Raw genomic sequence first — 19,818 nt, 5'->3', positions numbered from 1 at the left:
TCTTCCAGGCCAGCTCTCTGCTGTGGCCTGGGAGTGCAGTGGAGGATGGCCCAAGTACTTGGGCCCTGCACCCCATGGGAGACCAGGATAAGTACCTGGCTCCTGCCATCGGATCAGCGCGGTGCGCTGGCTGCAGCGCACGGGCCGTGGCGGCCATTGGAGGGTGAACCAACGGCAAAGGAAGACCTTTCTCTCTGTCTCTCACTCTCACTGTCCACTCTGCCTGTCAAAAAAAAAAAAAAAAAAAAGACTGTATCTTTCTACTTTCATCATGAAGTGAATCAAGTCAAATTTATCACAACACTTTTTGGTAGTGTTAAGGAACTATAAGTTAAAGAATCCAGTTCTTATGGGCATTTACCCCTTATAGATGGCATTACTAATTTACTTACCTATAGCATAAACTATAATTATTATATTTTAGTAATTTTGGTTGGATGATAAGCTCACCTTTACATTGTACTAATTGTGTAAAAACTGTTCACCTTTATATTCTTAAATTATTCTTTTCATTAAGGATTTACAATTCATTTTTTTTAAAGATTTTATTGATTTATTTGAGAAGTAGAGTTACATATAGTGAGAGGGAGAGAGAGCGATAGGTCTTCCATTTGCTGATTCACTCCCTAGATGGCCGCAACCACCAGAGCTGAGCCCATCCTAAGCCAGGAGCCAGGAGCTTCCTGCAGGTCTCTTACACAGGTGCAGGGGCCCAAGCACTTGGACCATCCTCCACTGCTTTCCCAGGCCATAGCAGAGAGCTGGATCAGAAGAGAAGCAGCTGGAACTAGAACTGGCGTCCATAAGGGATACCGGCACTGCAGGCGGAGGGTTAACCTATTATGCTACAGTACCAGCCCCAATACAGTTCATTTTCTAGAGCTAGATTTTGTACGAATCCTTTAGTAAAGTATTTATTTATTTGAAAGTCAGAGTTACAGAGCAGAAGGAGAGACAGAGAGATCTTCCACCTGCTGTTTCAATCCTCAGATGGCTGCAGTGGCAGACTGAGCTAGCTGAAGCTAGGAGTCAAGAGTTTTATCTGGGTCTCCCCATGTGAGTGGCAGAGGCCCAAACACTTGGGCCATCTTCCACTGCTTTTCCCAGGCCATTAGAGGGAGCTGGAACTGGTGTCCATATGGGATGCCAGCATCACAGACGGCAGCTTTACCTGGTACTCCACGGTGCTGGCTCTGTAAGAATTTATGCCCTTCTATTCCGTGATGTTTTGCTTGGTGATCTTTTCTGATTGCCTTTAGAACCTTTATAATGGTCAGGGGTTTCATAAAAACCATGAAATTTCATGGCTTTAAAAAATTAATAATAATAGTTAAATATTAATAATAAATATAAAATTCAGAGATACTTCATTCATCAGGTGGAAGAGTGAAACTGGATCAGAAAATTTCTCTTCCGTAAAACCTCAGGTAAAAGACAAAGATTGGATTAAAACCACAGAAAATACAGTTATAGCAACATCAAAAAGAGAGGCCCAAGGAGCAGGAAGAATACTTTTGCAAGTAAGAAAATAGATTTAAAAGAACAGAAATCCAACTTAGGGAACTATCCATAACTCACCATATGGGATTCTGCATGCAACTCTGTTGTGATTGGAAATAACTCAGCTTCTCTTAACCTCAGCTTTTCAAATGAAAAATGGAGTTTACAAAATTGTAGAGCTGACAAAAGTGCACTTTAAGCTACATAGGGTAGTTCTTTATGCAGTTACCATCTAACTTTGTCATTTGCTCAATGTAGATCTATGTCAGAACATTACATGTCTTTTTCTATAGAATGATTTGAAACTACCATCTCTTTCTCTGTAGCTGACTGACAGAAAAAATGAGCTAAATTCTGGCAAAACCTTTAACACGAAAAAAGAGGTATGCATCATATCCAAGATATGTATAATTTGTGTTAAGTTAGCATGGTGGCTTGAATCAGTACCTGAAGTTGGAAGGAATTTCATAGGACAGAATGGGAAAGATACTGTAGTCTGCTGCTGATTCGGGAGAGTCAGGAACCTGGCACAATTTTCCCGGCATCTCGCCCTGCTTTCCTGGATCTAGTCCTTTCGCATCGCAGTAGCTTCCTTCTCCAAGGCAGAAATCACTGGGCAGCCTCTTCACTTTCTTCTCCTGCACTGCCCTTTTAGCACAGCTGCTTCCTGTTCTGTACTTAAAGTAATGAAGGCTTTCCCAGAAAGACACAAATGAAAGTAAAAGTTCAACGATACTTCTAGGCTTTGCAGGGTGTATGTGAGAGAAGTCTCCTTTTATTATTTGAAAATTTTTAATAACATCAGGGCAATCCATGTAGTTTAAAGGAAACTGAAATCAGGATCACGGGACAGGGTGGGCTGATAAAACTCTTACAGGAACAGAGCCCCTGGATAGACAAGTGTGACAGTCAGAGACCACCTGTGTGGAGGGTAAGAACCTGATCTGTGCAGACGCGCTGCTCTCTGGGAATTTGCCTCTAGAGTTGAAGAGACTCCTTCACAGCAGGAATTGACAGTAATGTTGAAATAAGCCTCTTCTCACAGTCTTTGTAACAAAGTCTTTAGCATCAGAGAGGACAAGACCCTTCTGGACCATGGGTAGCTGTGGAGAGGAAAAAGACAAAGAGGAAGGCGTTGTGGCTTGGAGGGTAAAGCTGCCACCAGCAATGCTGGCATCCCATATGGATGCCCTTTTGAGACCCGATTGCTCCACTTCCGATCCAGCTCTCTGCTAATGTGCCTAAGAAAGGAGTGGAAGATGGCCCAAGTGCTTGGGCCCCTGCACTCATGTGGGAGATCCAGAAGTTCCTGACTCTTGGCTTCAGCCCTGTCCAACCCTGGTGGTTATGGCCATTAGGGGAATGAACCAGCAAATGGAAAATCAATCTCTCTCTCTCTGTCTCTCTCTCTCTCTGTCTCTCTCTCTCTCTCTCCCTCTCCTGTGTGTGTGTGTGTGTTCCTTGCTCAGTGTAACTCTTTCAAATAAATAAATATTATTTTTAGAAAAGGACCAGAACGTGTTCCCTTCCTCTAGTTTCCTGTGCAGACCCAAAGCTCCTGATTAATGACCCCCTTGACATCCTAATACTAAGAATGGGTAGAACCTGAAAGTCTGAAGGCGAAACTGCAAAGGTCCATATTTTGAGTGCAATCTTATGAGCCGGTGCATTACATGTTTCTGTGAATAGTAAATTCCCAGTTTCACAAACTCATTTTTTTATAACAGGCCTCTTGACTTCATGATTAAGAAAAGTATTAATTGTAACTTTGCATAAGGATTGGAACATCCCTTTCGCTATTGACACAGTAGTAAAAGAGAACAGCCTGTTCCACATCTGCCTGAAAATTCTTCGTTACTTTTTGTGAAAAGCACAGCTAATTACTGCTTTTTCACTGAACCTTATTCCTTGGCCAAGTGGTTCACTCACAATGCTAAATTCCTAGAGGCTGCTTCACAGTTGATTTAAAGCTATTTTTAAAGTGATTAGCCTAGATTAGAATTACTGATGTGTTCCTGTTCTGTCTTGTTCCTTCAAGAGTCCCTTGAACGAGAAGTCTTCACCTGATTCATCTCAGAATATATATCAAAGAAAGGTTTTGGACAGTTCTGACTTGAGGATTACCATGATAGCATCTAATTAAAACACACCAGAAGAGGCTCGCGCGGCCGGGGCGCTGCTGCTGCGGCTCTTGCCGGAGATGAGTTGAGCACCCCTCAGCGGAACGCCCGCCTCCCGCCCCCCGCCGCCCTGCTGCGTGCGCTCCCCCCCCCCCCCCCCCCCCCCGCCAAGGCCGGCCTCATCTTGCTGGAGGCGGTGAAATGCAAGATCCAGGCGCCGCAGCAGCAGGTGGACTAGGCGGAGGACCGCGCACCCAGCCTGCCGCGGGAGCTGGACGGCGAGCGTGAGCGGAGCGAGAAAGCGGGGGGCGCTGTGGCAGCTCTAAATCCGCGCATCCAGCTTGTGGAGGAGCTGGACAGAGCTCGGGAGCGACGGGCCACAGCCGGGCAGAAGCTGGAAGAGGCCGAGAATGCTGTGGATGAGAGCGAGAGGGGAGTGAAGGCCCCATGATCGAACACCGGACCGTGAAAGATGAGGAGAAGGTGCAAGTCAAAGAAGCCAAGCACATCGCTGAGGAGGCGGACCGCAAGTTCCAGGAGGTGGCCGGGAACTTGGTCATTCTGGACAGCAAGCTGGAAAGGGCAGAAGAGCGTGACGAGGTGTCTGGGCTAAAATGTGGTGACCTGGAAGAAGAGCTCAAGAATGTCACTAATAATCCGAAGTCGCTTGAGGCCGCCTCTGAGAAGTATTCTGAAAGGAAGATAAATACAAAGAAGAAATTAAACTTCTGTCCGACAAGCTGAAAGAGGCCGAGACACCTGCCGGATTTGCAGAGAGAATGGCAGCCAAACTGGAAAAGACCATTGATTACCTGGAAGAAAAACTCGCCCAGGCGACAGAAGAGAACATGGGTTTTCATCAGATACTGGATGAGACGCTAAACAACTTAACTGTATATAACCCAAACCGAAGAGCCTCGTGCCAGCAGAAACTGTAGTGTTCCACGTGTTTGTCTTCTCTTGTAAGACGTTCCTACTGTTACCATATCTTTGCTTTGCTGGAAATGTCAAGCCAGTTAGGAATACATGACTAAATATTTTGTGTATCAGAGAAGCTTTGAGCACCAGTTCAATGTAATTCCTTCCTTTTTTCCCCAAATGGCACCAGCTTTTTCATCTCTATTTTTAGCCTGAAGTTGCATGTTTTCCTAACAGGATCTTTCCTACTGAGTATCCTCTCTTAAGACTGAGAGCATTTGATTCCTGGGCGAATAGACAACCCCCCGATTTTTTGAGAACACAGACTCCTCATAATCTATCTAGTCTTGGGTTGATTTAAAATGCTGGTGAACATAACCTTCTGGGCCCCTGTTGTGGAGACCACAGGAAGCTGGTGACTATGACATTAAAATGGGTGGGGATTTTCCATCCAGAGCAGGAAAAAAAGGGGAGGAGGGGCAAGCTATTGTGGGAAGTCGTAAATCATAGATCAGTCTAATCACTCTGGCCCTTTTCCACACGCCACTGTGCAGAACAAGCATTCTCTGAGCCACCAGCATGACAATGCTTGGGGAGCGGTCACCATCATTTCCCAAGGATTTTCTGGATAGTTCCTTGAGGTTATGCTTTTCTCTGAGTTTCCTTCATTCCCGAGTTGTTCTCTGAGGAGCAGGTGCCTTGTGCCAACAATGACCCATGCTTGTCTGGCATGCATATGAAGTTCAGTCCTGGTCAGGTCAGCCATATCAGAAGGCTGCTCGTCACCAATAAACTGAGCGAGCTTTTTTTCCCTTTTTTTTATTAACACATATTGGGCCGAAGAGGCCTGTCTGGGAGCCAGGAACGTTACTGGCTTCATGTCATCTCCATACTTGAGGAAATTGCAAAGGGAGGATTTCTGTATCTAGGACTTTGGAATTCTGTCATCAGGACCAAATTAATAAAAAGACCAAGAAACTCCTGATGAAACTGGATATGGAGTATTTGGTAGACAGCAGCTGCACATTTTCACTTTCTTACATTTCTGCTTTCTCAGTTAACATCCCAGACCTGAAGCATTTCATACTCTCAGACAGTGTGGGGGCCAATTCAAGTTTATGATTCTGACTGAAAAGCAGCCTGCTTCTAGCTTATCTGAACCCTCTGCTCCTCACTCCTCTGTATTAAGCATCACAGTACCCAAGAAATACACTAGCCAATTGTGCGTGGAATAAAACCCACAATTTTCTTTAGATTCTTGCAACTGTATCATATGTAATCGTGTCACTTTTTCTACATTTTGATCAAATAAATTTTTACAGAAACTAAAAATAAATAAATAAATAAATAAAATACACCAGAGACACTCTAGTCATCTTACATCAAACCTGTCTTTTGGCAGAGTTCCCAAAACAAAGAAAAGAAAATATTACTATGGACAAGTGAATTACTGTGAGTACAGCACAAATCCCTGTGAACAGGAGATAAACATCTATAACATGCATTTTGCTGGCTCAACAGTATACTGAAGGGTGCACATTGTGACACAGCAGGTTAAGTCACCTGTTGGGATGCCTACATCCCTTATCAGAGTGCCTGAGACCAAGTCCCACCTCTTCTTTCTGATCTAGCTTCCTGTTAAGAGTCTTTTGAAAGAGAGATCGTTACCTGTTTAAGCTCAGAATATATCTCTTTGATGTATATATTATTTTATATATATTCTTTGATATATTTATCAAAAAGTGGTTTGTGACAGCTTTTACTTGGTATTTACCATGATAGCTTCTAATTAAAACATACCAGAGACCCCCTGGCCATCCTTACATCAAACCTGTCTTTTGGTAGAGTTTCCAAATAAAAGAAGATACTACTAGGGGAGACTGAAAGACATTGGATTTTGGATCAAGAACCTGTGTTGCTTCCACCCACATGGGAGACTGGATGGAGTTCCTGGTTCCTCACTTAGGCCCAGTCAAGGCTATCGTGGGTATCTGTAGAATGAACCTGTGGATATAAGAAATCTCTCTCTCTCTCTCTCTCTCTCTCTCTCTCTCTCTCTCCCTTCCAATACATTTTTAAAATGAATAAATACACATTTAAAAGCAGATAAACCGAGACCCACAAAATTTAAGGAATGAGTTTCAAATCTCACTGCCTATAGTCAGTCAAATGGACTGTCTTTGTCAACATGTATAGATAGTATCTGAACGTTTTTCAGAGGGAGTTCAAGTGATTAGTCTGAAAGTTAATATATTATACTCTTCTTACATCAGAGATTCTAGTTCAACAAAAGTACAGGAACTAAGGTGAAGCCAGACAAGGATGGCCATATCAGTAAAGGACTATGTGGCACCCTGACCACACAGGGACCCTCCTCTAAAGGATGCCAGGCAGAGAATGTCAGAAAATCACACGGAGAGTTTCTTGACTCACTGGTTTCTCATTCTCTGCTATCTCATCACAAAACCTACTCATACTTTGGTAGCATCTAAAAGTTCTCTCTCATCAGACAGGGTGAGGTGAGTGATCTGTGAATCAGAATTGAGAAGTGATGTCTCTAGGGGCACCCATCCAGTCAGCGATGAGAAGCAGAGATAGAATTCACAGATATTTCTATTTATATGTTCAGTATGTTCAGTGTGCTTCTCTCCATGTTCAATTTAATCTAAATTCAGGGTTAATTTTTTTTTTTTGCATGCCAAACTAATGAAAACACCCAATATTTCTTCCTAGCTTTCTTTATGAAATTCGAGGGCCCCGGAGCATCATGGAGTTGAACTGAAAGAGAAAATCCAAAATGAAATCACTGGAGTAATGAAGAAAGGAACATCTTCAAGTCAGAGCTAAGGATGAGTGTAACCCCTGAAGCTTGCCAGGCTTGTCTGTCACTGCTCTGCTTCTGAATGTGCCTTGAACCTTCTGTCTTCTGAGAGATAGACACAAGTTCCCTTTTGAGGTCCCCGTCCAGAGTAGTGAGAACAAGACCCAGACCCTGAAGGGAAAATAAAGGAAACCACAGGAGCAGATGTTTTTTCAAGTGGGGAAGCTGGGGAAGATTCTGCTCTTTGTCGTTTTTGAAACCTTTGAATCCATCGAATTGTTATTCTGGTCACCTTATCTCTGACATCTACCTGCTCCTAGACCCTGCTACCTCCTCACTTTGAATTTTATCAATACTGCCAATGGATGCTTTTCTGACTCCCAATCTCTTTTACCACTGGACCTCATAATGTTGATGGATCATTTCATTCCACCATTTGCCTTTTACTTTCTACCCATAGCATGTAAAAATGCTAGGATCCTACACCCCACTTTGTCAACACAACTTCCTAACTTCTCTCACATTTCCAAAGTCCCTCTTTCCACCTCCAGTTATCCATGTTTCAAGGATGGATTCCATGGCCAAGTCACAAAGTTCTTTGGAGAAAATTCTCATGAAGGACAGGGAGAGGAAGTGCCAGCATCCCATATAGGTGGCGGTTCAATCCTGGCTGCTCCACTTCCGACCCAGCTCTCTGCTATGGCCTGGGAAAGCAGTAGAAGATGGCCCAAGTCCTTGGGCCCCTGCACCCACACGGGAGACCCGGAAGAAGCTCCTGGTTCCTGGCTTTGGATCGGCTCACTCTGGCCGTTGTGGCTATTTGGAGAGTGTACTAGCAGATGGAAGAACTCTCACTCTCTCTTCTTCTCTTTCTTTTTTCTCTCTATTTCTCCCCCCACCACCACCACTCTGTAAAATTGCCTTTCAAATAAATAAATAAATCTTAAAAAGAAAAAGAGGAAAAACAGAGCTTGTCCTATTCTGGGCAGAGATCGTCAAGCTAGTACAGAATCTGTAAGCTTCAAGAAAGCTCACCTTTGCTTAGGTTCTAAGTTCCTCATGTGATTGCAATATAGAATATATAGTGGTTTTGTAACAGTTTTTATTGGGAAATTTGAGATTTCAAAAATACCAATGTCCTGCCAGCTTAAGCACACATTGTAGAACTGAACTTTGAAGTACTGTGCAAGATTTTTCCTTCATGCCATCATTTGTGTGTGTGTGTGTGTGTGTTTAAGATTTATTTTACTTATTTGAAAGAGTCACAGAGAGAGGTAGAGACAGAGAGAGAGATCTTCTGGGTATCCCATGTTGGTGCAGGGGCCCAAGGACTTGGGCCATCTTCCACTGCTTTCCCAGGCCACAGCAGAGAGATGGATCGGGGAGGAGCAGCCAGGACTAGAACCAGTGCCCATATAGGATGCCGGCACTTCAGGCCAGGGTTTTAACCCGCTGCACCACAGCGCTGGCCCCTGTGGTGGTTTTTGTTTGTTTGTTTGTTTGTTTTGGTGAGAATCCTTGGGATGACACCTTTGGTTACAAGTTGTTTAAAAAAATAAATTTCAGAGATTGTATACTTTAATAATCTAATTACCAAATTTTCCCTTTTCTAATATAATTTTAGTGTTGTTATTAAAGGCAAACTTCATTTTATCATAAGTGTGGGTATGCTGAAAATTCTTCTATTTTTACTATCATTCCTTACATTCTTTCTGTTTATATTTCATCATATTTTTGAGCACCAATTTCATGAACATCATAAATTCTTGAGAATGCATGTTTAACCAAGTTGAAATGAATTTAATAGTATGAGACAATCCCTTTCTGTTATGGGAAAGTGAAACTGGATCAGAGAATGTGTTTCCCAACCTCCAAGGAAAAGAATAAAATTAGGTGAAAATCTAATTGTGTCAGAAAAAAATTCAAGTAGCATCAAACAATAAAAGGAAGACAAGGAAACAAGATACTTTAATAATTTGGGTTCAAAGCATGTTTTAAAATTTAACAGAATTCCAAAATATGAATTTTAATCAATTATTTGTACCATGCAATATAGAACTCCACATTGAACCAAGATTTGTCCAGGACATATGGGTGGTCTTGGCTACTTCACTAAAATCTCTGAGCCTCATTTTTTCTCAAGATAAAATAAGGTGAGAATAATTCTAGAACGGTTGCAGTAAACAAGCTAAAACATTTCAAAGCATTTAGCAGAGTATCTTTTCAGAGCAATGGCTTACATATGCGGGAGAGGACCTAAGTGTGAAGCTGCTCTATTTGTTTCTTATTGACTGTATCAGAACAGTGAACTCGGCTGGCGCCGCAGCTCAATAGACTAATCCTCCGCCTTGTGGCGCTGGCACACGGTGTTCTAGTCCCGGTAGGGGCACCAGATTCTGTCCCGGCTGCCCCTCTTCCAGGCCAGCTCTCTGCTGTGGCCAGGGAGTGCAGTGGAGGATGGCCCAAGTGCTTGAGCCTTGCAACCGCATGGAAGACCAGGAGAGGCAGCAGAGCGCCGGCCACAAAGGAAGACCTTTCTCTCTGTCTCTCTCTCTCTCACTGTCCACTCTGTCTGTCAAAAAACAAAACTAAACAAAAAACAGTGAACTCTTCTACCTGTCTCTCGGTAATGACCACAAAAACGTGAGAGTCTAAAAGATAGAATTATGCGAAGTTTCCTGGAGAAGGCTGAAAAACGGTCACCCTTCACACCAGAGACAGCCAATTTTTATGTCCACTTATAAATGGTGGCTTGTATCTCTCTGGCAGAGAGATGGTTACTCTAATAAACTGAGGGTGAAGGATATACAATAGAGAGGCTGATTCCCTATGTGGAACTGTTCCTTCCTCCCTTCTTTTCTGGCTAGTTTTCTTTTCAAGAGTTTCCTCCTTCCCCAATGTAGAAATCCCCAGTGGGCAGTGCTCTTCTCTCCTCATTAACCTGCACTGCCCAGTCATACAGCTGCTTCTTGTTCCTCTGTGGCTTCCGGGTATCAGTTTTCTCTGAAGCAAACACAACCACCAACTGAAAGTAAAAGTTGAATTAAATTTCTACATTTTTTTAGAAACTCCCCTGTGAAAGATCTTTTTATTTTCTTCTTGTGAGTATTTGTGGAAATGAGGGAATGCCCTTGTTACAATGATGCAACACTAGCGGAGGAAAGAAGGAAACAGAAAAGAGATTTTACAGGGGCAGTAGTGGGTAGTGGGGGAAGAGCCATTAAAATTTAAGGGTACAGAGGAAGAACGCCGCCTACTGGGCACAACAAAGACACAGACCAACTCTGGAGGACAGACGTTTCTGTTCTATGCAGATTCTGTCTCCTTGCAGATTTTTCTCCAGGATGAAAAGAGGCTGTTTCTTGGACAGAACTGACTTGAATGTGGGAAGAAGCCGTTTATCTTGGAAAAATCACTCCAAGCTTCAAGCGCCGCATGCTGCCTTTGGCCAATGGCAGCCACGTGGAGGGAGAAAAGGGTCAAAATGTACTCCTGGTCGCCAGCCTGCTCAGTAGACCTGAAAAAAAAAATCACTCCTTTACACAGTGTACCTACACTAGCACAGGAGCCTGTCAATCAGGGTGAAGAACTTCAGGGGGGAATCAGGAATAATCTGGTGGCACACTAACTCTGGGGAGTAAGTTGCCAATTTTACAAATTAATTCCTTCTATCAGATCACATTGCCTGACGCTAGAATCGGGGGAAAATTTTTACTACTACTCTGACCAATCAGCTTGCATCCTCTCCACCTTGACTCAGTAGTTAACTGACAGCCTGTGCAGTACCTATTTGGGTCGGACAGGACATATTACCCTACCTTCCATGATGTAACTGAAGGAGTTAACCAGAAAGTGTGTGTGGGAATTGCTCAGTAGCAGGGGCTGGCTTCAATTTAGGCAGGGTCTCACCGATCTTTGCCTCAGGTTATATATCCAATTTTCTTTCCAAATTGAAGGCAGAGGGGTGGGGGCCTGGGGAGTTGGGAGACCAAATTTTATATTGAGTTATTTTCGTCCCTTTCCTTTTTCTTCCCCTTCTAATGTGAGGGACCATTTTAGGCACATGGAAAGGAGCTTTTCTGGACTTACCTGGCTCCCTCTCTGTGACGTCCTAAAACCTTCCTTTCTTTGCCGCTTTGAAAATGCCACTTTACTATTTCATTGTTTCCATTATAACACTAAACGTAACAACTCTATGACTTCCTATTGTCTCCTGGCCCTGAAAAATCTGTATTTTCGCTTCCTGGTTTATATCCCAGAGTTACTAACTTGTTAAGGATAAGACAGTGTAGAACGCTGCGCTGGGCTTGTGGGTAGCGGGAGGAGCGCGGCGCCGACCGCGGGCCCAGCACAAGTGCTGCAGCGGAGCCAAACTTGGTTCCTCCGGGCGCCTCTGGTCTTACGAAGGGGAAGCGGGAGGTCGGAAGGGCGCCCGGAGCCCATGGAGAACCTGCAGGGAGTCACCATGCAGTACCAGCTGGAATTTGTGTGAAAGCGGCCACCCCTCGGCTCTCCTGCTTACCAAGCTCCGCCGTGCAGCCTTCAAGATTATTCCGCTGGACACAGAAGCACAGGAAGAGAGGGAGCCCTGCCCACAGGAGTGAGCTGGTGGAGAACCCAGGGGCTTCTCTGTGCCCCAGTTTAGTTTAGCAGCTTCCACCTTCCGATTCTAAAACGAAGAGACTGCACCAGGAGCGGGACTCAACATTTGCTCAGAAAACCTAAGCGCACAGCATGAAAAAGCCGACCGCGGCTTGCGAACGTGAGATGCGTGTGCCGGAAGAACTGCAGGTCTTCGTGAGATAGTGCTATACCCATGCGAAGCCTCGAGTGCCCCGCTTCTTCAGATCCTTCCCATTAGAAGGGGTGAAGTTGAAACGGATAGTGACAACTCAGAATTCTGTGGAAACCTGGCCAATAGCAGTGCCCCTGGCATGAGTGACATGGCAGCCTGCAGAATACGGGAAAGGAAATGGATTATTCCGATGTCTGCCACAAACTTCTGTGTCCTCCCGAAGACACAAGCCAATCCTCACAGCACAGGGAAAATTAGTGATGGGGCCAATGCCACCCAAGGATCTCTTAAATTACAAGCATGATGTAGCTTCCTTTAAAAATGAGACAAAAAGAAGCAATATTTGGACAGAAGGGGCACAGGCATGTGCAAGTAGAGGCAGAGCCTTCCTAGCAGGACAGATATTAGTACAATACATATTGGAAGATCACAATTTCTAATGGCAACAAAGACTTTGTGAAAATTTATTTAGTGAGTTAATTGAAAAGAGTATACTGGCCGGCACTGCTGTGCAGTGGGTTAAAGCCCTGGCCTGCAGTGACTGCATCCCATATGGATGCTGGTGGCTGCTCCACTTCCAATCCAGTTCCCTGCTAATGCACCTGGGAAAGCAACGGAGGATGGCCCAAGTGCTTGGGCCCCTGCACCTGTATAAGTGACCCAGAAGAAGCTCCTGGCTTCTGGCTTTGGATTGGCTTTGCTCCACCCCTGACAACCATTTAGGGAGTGATTCAGTAGATGAAAGACCTCTCTGTCCCTCTCTCTCTCTCCCTCTCTTTGTAACTCTGTCTTTCAAATAAATAAAATAAATCTTATAAAAGAAAGAAAGAAAAGAGCACATTGGTGGATCCATTTTCTGTTTTCACTGAAGGTGCACATGGCACTGAGAAGATGCACTTAGTCAAGAGTTTGGAACACTTGCTAAGGATTAAGTCCAAAGAAGGAGGAACACAAGACATGGATAGATAACAAATTAAAACCATTTGCCATTAATGTGAGTGTCTATAAGTCTGTTGAATCAGAGCTTGACAATTTATCATGAAGCTGGTGGATAATGTAGACTGCACAATACAAAAAAAAAAGGAAATGGATAAACAAACAAAAAAAATGTCTTTAAATTTTGCTATAAAAGGGACCCTTTTATAAAAGGACCCTCCCTATAAAAGGGAGCCTGTGGAGGAAGTCAGCACATGGCTTTCATGGATTCCATGTGAAGCAAGCTATCCTTATCTTGCATTGCACTGATGGTAAACATTCAGCCCCATAGACAGCAGACCAGGCCCCTGGGGAGTAGCGTGAAGCAGGAACATGAGGACCTTTGGCACACACAGATGGTGAGCCTGAGTTCCAAAGTCAGAAGGAAAACGCTTCACATGTTTGCCTGGGTCATGCATGTTGGGTGCACAAATAGGGCATTGCCTAAGAAGTGAAGAATTTTTTATTTCTAATTTGGTAAATGTTTTCAAATCTAAAGGATATCCTAATGAAAATAATGGCATAGGAACAAATGTGGGTGAATCATCTATTTAATAATAGTAAAAACAACTCACTCCTTTCTATAATGCACAAAATTAATGAGATCTGGGCTAGGTAATAGGTCAATCCTCAAGTTTTTACTTTCTTTTTATTTATTTATTTGAAAGGCAGAGTTACAGAGAGGCAGAGGCAGAGAGAGAGAGAGAGAGAGAGAGAGAGAGAGAGAGAGAGAAAGAGAAAGATCTTCCATCCACTGGTTCACTCCCCAAATGGCTGCAATGGCTGGAAATGGGCCGATCTAAAGCCAGGAGCTGGGAGCTTTTTCCAGGTTGCCCACACAGGTTCAGGGGATTAAGCACTTGGTCCGTCTTCCTCTCCTTTCCCAGGAGAGGAAGGCTATAAGCAGAAAGCTGGGTCAGAAGAGGTGCAGCAGGGTCTTGAACCAGCGACCATATGGGCTGCCAGTGCTGCAGGTGGAGGCTTAGCCTACTATGCCACAGCACTAGCTCTTGCCATTTTTTTTTTTTTTTGATGAGGAATCTTTCCTTTGTCTTTTCAAATCAGATTATTCCCATGTAGCCTTCTCCTCTTTCCAGGATTCTTTCTTGGAAGCATTCTTTCTGATTAAATTTTGTAAACCTAAACTGTTTTTCCAGTATGAATAATACCTTTATCATGTAGTGAGTTAATGTTGATTTTTTTGGGGCCAGCTCTGTGGTGCAGTAGGTTAATCCTCCACCTGCAGTGCTGGCATCCCATATGGGCACCAGTTCTAGTCCCGTCTGCTCCTCTTCCAATCCAGCTCTCTGCTATGCCCTGGGAAAGCATTAGAACATGGCCCAAGTCCTTGGGCCCCTGCACCCGCGTGGGAGACCAGGAAGATGCCCCTGGTTCCTGGCTTCGGATTGGCGCAGCTCTGGCCATTGCAGCCATCTGGGGAGTGAACCAGAGGATGGAAGACCTCTCTCTTTGTCTCTATCTCTCTGTAACTCTGTCTTTCAAATAAATAAAATAAATCCTTAAAAAATGTTGATTTTAATGATACATTTATTTCAGTCTGAGGTTATGAATTTTTATTAGGGTTAGGTTAGAAAAATAAAGTACAAAACAGTGTGGCTGAGTTTGTGCTTAAAGTTAACATCTCCTTTATAAGCAGCCTTTTAAATACAGTCACCACTTCCATACAGAAAGTACATAAGATTCTTCAATCTTGGTCATATATCAGGTCTCTTCAACACTTACATCTCAACTGTTGGTTGGAAAGATAAAGATGTGAAGAGATTTCTCACTGGACAGTGCAAAGCCAAGCCTGAGCTTGAGGTTAGAAATGGAGTTGTCATCTTTGGAAATAAGAACATTAAGGCCTGTATGCGGTCTCCTGTGGGATCAGGTGGGACCTGAAGAAGAGAGGTCAGAGTTCATACAATGAGATTTTCATCAATGGAAATTTTTAGATGCCTTTTATTTATTCTTGAACTCACAGGAGAACTCAAGAGGCCAAAATAACAAGGCTTACAAGAATCACCAATTAATTGCCAATTATGGTATTTAAATATGTTTTGATGAAGAAATTATAAGATTATTTTCAACTGCACTTAGGACAATTTAAAAGGTATTTTATCTACATTTTCATTAGTACTTGAAGTTAATTCCTTTATATGATGTTCTTTTATGTCTAAAAAATAATAGGAACATGTTGGCATGTGAGATGGAACTCAGAATTCTTGTCAGTTCACTCTACACTCTATTGATGTAAGGTCATAGTTTCTCTTTGGCTGGAAATCTGATGTCATTTCTTTTCTTTAATGGGACCTTCTAGACAAGCCATGATGTCATCTAGCCTTAAGATTTTTGGGTACATTTGGAATAGTTCTTACTTCCTGATTTATATTGCCTTCCAAACAGGTTTTTTTTTTTTTTTTTTTTTTTTTTGGACAGGCAGAGTGGACAGTGAGAGAGAGAGACAGAGAGAAAGGTCTTCCTTTGCCGTTGGTTCACCCTCCAATGGCTGCCGCGGCCGGCGCGCTGCGGAGGCGCACTGCGCTGATCCAATGGCAGGAGCCAGGTACTTATCCTGGTCTCCCATGGGGTGCAGGGCCCAAGTACTTGGGCCATCCACCGCTACACTCCCAGGCCACAGCAGAGAGCTGGCCTGGAAGAGGGGCAACCGGGACAGAATCCGGAGCCCTGACTGGGACTAGAACCCGGTGTGCCGGTGCCGCAAGGCGGAGGATTAGCTTAGTGAGCCGCGGCGCTGGCCACCAGTTTTATAAGTAAGTGCAAGTAAAGTTTTTGAGAGGAGTGAGTTAATATCTGTGGGACCTTAAAAGAGTGCCAGGTCCACAGTTGGCATTTAGTAAAATTCAGTGTTACTATTTTAATACCATGATTATTACAATTACCCAGAATAAAAGCAAAATCTTTGGGATCATATACTTTTTTCTGTTTTAATTCTAGATTTCCCAAGCCACTCTTTGCATTGCCTGGGAGGATTATTAACCTGATAGAGTTCTCAGACAAGGCTAACATCCACTATCCTTAGTGATCTAGTGACTGGGACTGGTTTTCAGTCTCTTGTGAGGTGGTTGATGTGGCTTCTCTCTTCGGTCCTCAGAACTGACCGCATGTGGGTTGAATGGAAGCAGAGTCAGATGGGTGCTTTGCACAGCTGAGGGCTCTCCCCTGACCTGGGAGGGCTCGTCTTGGAGCCTCTGACAGAAGCACCCACGTTCCCAACTTTGTGCCCCTCGGCAATGGCTTCCATTTGCTGCTTCTGCCACAGCCCCTGGTCCCCAGTGTGCAGCTCTGAATTTGCTAATTTACACTTTGCCTGTATGTCACCCTAGATCACCTCCTTTATTTCACATTCAGGGTGCTCAGAGTTATTTTTGTTTTCTTTTTGCTCACGAACAACTGAGCTTTGCTTTCTAGGAAACTAAAATGAGAAACAAATACTCCAGAGTAATGAAAATTATAGAGAAAAATGGATTAGCATCTTTGCCTTTCTTTTACTTCCATTTGCTTTTATTATCCTTAGGACAAAGTGGAAGGCACATAATATAATAATAGCAAGATAAACCTTGCTCTTAACCCATCATGTAAAAAGACATTGTAAAAATTAAAGAATCATCAATTATTAAAGGAAAGCACTCCATTTCTCTCTGGCTTGACTGCTGAGCCCTGGATTCTGAGCCTGAACCTGACAGAGAAGAACAAAGGAGACTGATGGAGTCATGCTGACTGAAGTGACACCAGAAGGTCCCTTGTTTCTCTAATAATCGGATGAACTTCTAATGAGACACAGCATTGTGTTCAACTCACAAATTCTGAGGGTATCAAGTAGTTGAAATAATTGAAAAGTAGAAGCTATTTGGTATAGTAAAAATTATTTGACTACTAAAGTTTAAATTATTATAACTGGAAAACTCCTCCACATACTTAGGGGAAAGAAAACTGTCTCTATTAGAATCCGAAGAGTACTGATGCTTTTTGATAGCAGGAGATGTCAGTGAGTAGAGGCAGAGGTCACTGCTGAGGTGAGGGTTCCATCACACACTCTAAAGGCAAGGATGGGGACTCTGGAGGATTCAGTGTTTTGCCATCAAGGAAACAAGTCCCTCCTCAGTAAGGAGTTCTACAGTCAATGGGAAGTGGTGAGGCTGCTCTCAGGGGTTGAGTCTGGAGGAGTTTGGGTGGAGGACACTTTGTCACTCTAGAGGAGAGGCTGTTGCCAAGTGTGATCCCCTTGAGTGAGGTGGTGCTGGGAAATAAATTATCTTGGATTTTTTTTAAGATTTATTTTATTTATTTTGAGCCAGGCCAAAACCAGAAGCCAGGAGTTTCTTCTAGTTCTCCCACATGGATACATCTTCTTCTGCTTTCCCAGGTGCATTAGCAGAGAGTTGGATCCAAAGTGGAGCAGTCAGGACTCGAACAAGGCTCAAACAGGATGCCAGCATTACAGGTGGTGACTTAACCTGTTAAGCCACAATGCCAGCCCCATTATCTTGGAATTGGAATCTGTACAGCTTTATGCATCTAAAAACATCCTGGATTCCTGCTTTGAATGTTGTCACAACCTGTGGTGCACTATTGTTCTGCAGTAAGAAGATGGTAGAAGGAAGTATGCTGCCTACATTAGTCCTGACCTTGTGGCCCCAATGGACCTGCACTAATGCGCTCTAGAAGAAAGAAGAAAAACAGAGAAGCTCATTTACTTATAGTCATCAGCCTTGTCTATGGAAAAAAACACCAGCAAAAAAAATCTCTGTTCTTCTTCCAGAGTTGATTTGCCAAACATGGTCTTGGAATTGCCAACCAAATACGCAAACCTGTATGAATGAGGAAACCAGGCTGCCTGTGTGTAATATGAAGGTTGAAAATGGAGCTGAGGATCATAACTGAAAATTTGTTTCAAGAACAGAGAAAATCAACATTTATCCATAGTTTTTCAAAGATTTATTTTACTTATTTGAAAGTCAGAGTTACAGAGAGAGAAGGAAAGAAGGAGAAAGAGAGAGAATCTTTTACCAGCTGGTTCACTCCCCAAATGACCACAATGTTTGGAGCTAGGCCAAGCCTAAGTCAGGAGTCAAGATCTTCATATGGGTATCCCATAGGAGTGGCAGGAGCCCAAGTATTTGGGCCATAGTCCAATGCTTTCCGAAGCACATTAGCAGGGAGTTGGATTGGAAGTGGAGCAGCAGGAAATTGAACTGGTACTCATATGGGCTGCTGACATCTTAGACAGAAGCTTAACTCAATGTGCCCCAATATTTATATATTTTTGAAAGTAATATATGTGTGTGTGTGTGTGTGTATGATTGCATGCACATATACATTTACTCCTGATTTTAGGACAAACATGTTTTTATTTAATCTATATGTATTTCTTTGGATTGGAAAACATCTAAAGTTTGTTGGGGAATTTAAAAAACACATAAAGTTTATCCTAATGTCATTTTCTTAGGCAACATGGAGAACACACAAATGAAAACAAAAAAGGGAAGTGAAAATACAGATAGAGAAATGTTCAGAAAATGAAAATCTTTTCTGTGGTATAAAAAAACCCTGCACAGACAGAATGTCTTCAGAGAACCTAGGGTCCAAGGTTCACCCAGACCCCAGCTCAGCCAGGACAGCAGCAGCCTCATTTCCCCATGGCTCAGCTGCTCCCGCTGCTGACAGCCCTGGTGCTGTGCAGCTATGGCCCTGTTGGATCTCTGGGCTGTGACCTGCCTCACAACTCTGTCCCACTGAGCAGGAAGACCTTGGTGCTTCTGGACCAGATGAGGAGGGTCTCCCCTGTCTTGTGTCTCAAGGACAGAAGAGACTTCCAGTTCCCGCGGGAGGTGGTGAACGGCAGCCAGTTCCAGAAGAACCAGGCCGTGTCTGTCCTGCACGAGATGCTGCAGCAGATCTTCAACCTCCTCCACACAGCGCGCTCCTCTGCTGCCTGGAACAACACCCTCCTGGAGGAACTGCACACTGCCCTTCATCAGCAGCTGCAAGGCCTGGAGACCTGCTTGGTACAGGCCATGGGAGAGGAAGACTCTGTCCTGACGGCTGACAGCCCAACACTGATGCTGAAGAGGTACTTCCAGAGAATCCGTCTCTACCTGGACGAGAAGAAACACAGTGGCTGTGCCTGGGAACTCGTCAGAATGGAGATCAGGAGAGCCTTCTCCTCAACAGCAGACTTGCAGGAAAGCTTAAGAAGCAAGGATGGAGACCTGGCGTCATCCTGAGATGGTTCTCGTTGACTGATCGCCCCATCACACTTGTACATGTGTATTTGGTCATTTCTAAAGGCTCTTCTTTCTGCTTTAGTCACATCAGGGAACTTGTTGAATTAATTCAGCAAATATTTTTTCCAGTATATTTGTGGTAATACTCTTAGCTCCAGTGGCATCAGACCCTAAGAGATGAGAGCACTGAGGTTATTAATTGCATATTTATTTATTATTTATTTTTGTTGCATTTTGTCATACTTTTAATATTTAAATATTATATAACATTCATTTTGCTATTAATTAAAATTTATTAATCATATTTATCTTTCATTTTGTTAAATTATAAATTATTTCATTTAATAAATTTTTATCAAAGGAAAGTCTGGAATTTTTTTCTAGAAACAAAATCTAATCTCTAGTTTTCTAAACCAAATTATAAAATGGATGATAATATTG

General features: G+C 43.4%; 1 protein-coding gene and 1 pseudogene across 1 annotated transcript; both read left to right on the top strand.

Annotated features, from left to right (window-relative positions):
- The first annotated feature begins 3,528 nt into the window (after nt 1-3,528).
- LOC138844440 (tropomyosin alpha-4 chain pseudogene) lies at nt 3,529-6,953 on the top strand (annotated as a pseudogene).
- Nucleotides 6,954-18,789: 11,836 nt separating this feature from the next.
- On the top strand, nt 18,790-19,377 carry LOC100354910 (interferon omega-1-like). Its single transcript, XM_002708061.2, has one exon. It carries the CDS (start codon nt 18,790-18,792, stop codon nt 19,375-19,377), a length of 588 nt encoding a protein of 195 aa, XP_002708107.2.
- Nucleotides 19,378-19,818: the final 441 nt, after the last annotated feature.

This window comes from Oryctolagus cuniculus, chromosome 1 (genome assembly GCF_964237555.1).
Source record: "Oryctolagus cuniculus chromosome 1, mOryCun1.1, whole genome shotgun sequence".
NCBI lineage: Eukaryota > Metazoa > Chordata > Mammalia > Lagomorpha > Leporidae > Oryctolagus > Oryctolagus cuniculus.
The sequence above is the reverse complement of the archived record's forward strand: the minus strand, read 5'-3'. Positions and strand labels throughout refer to the sequence as shown.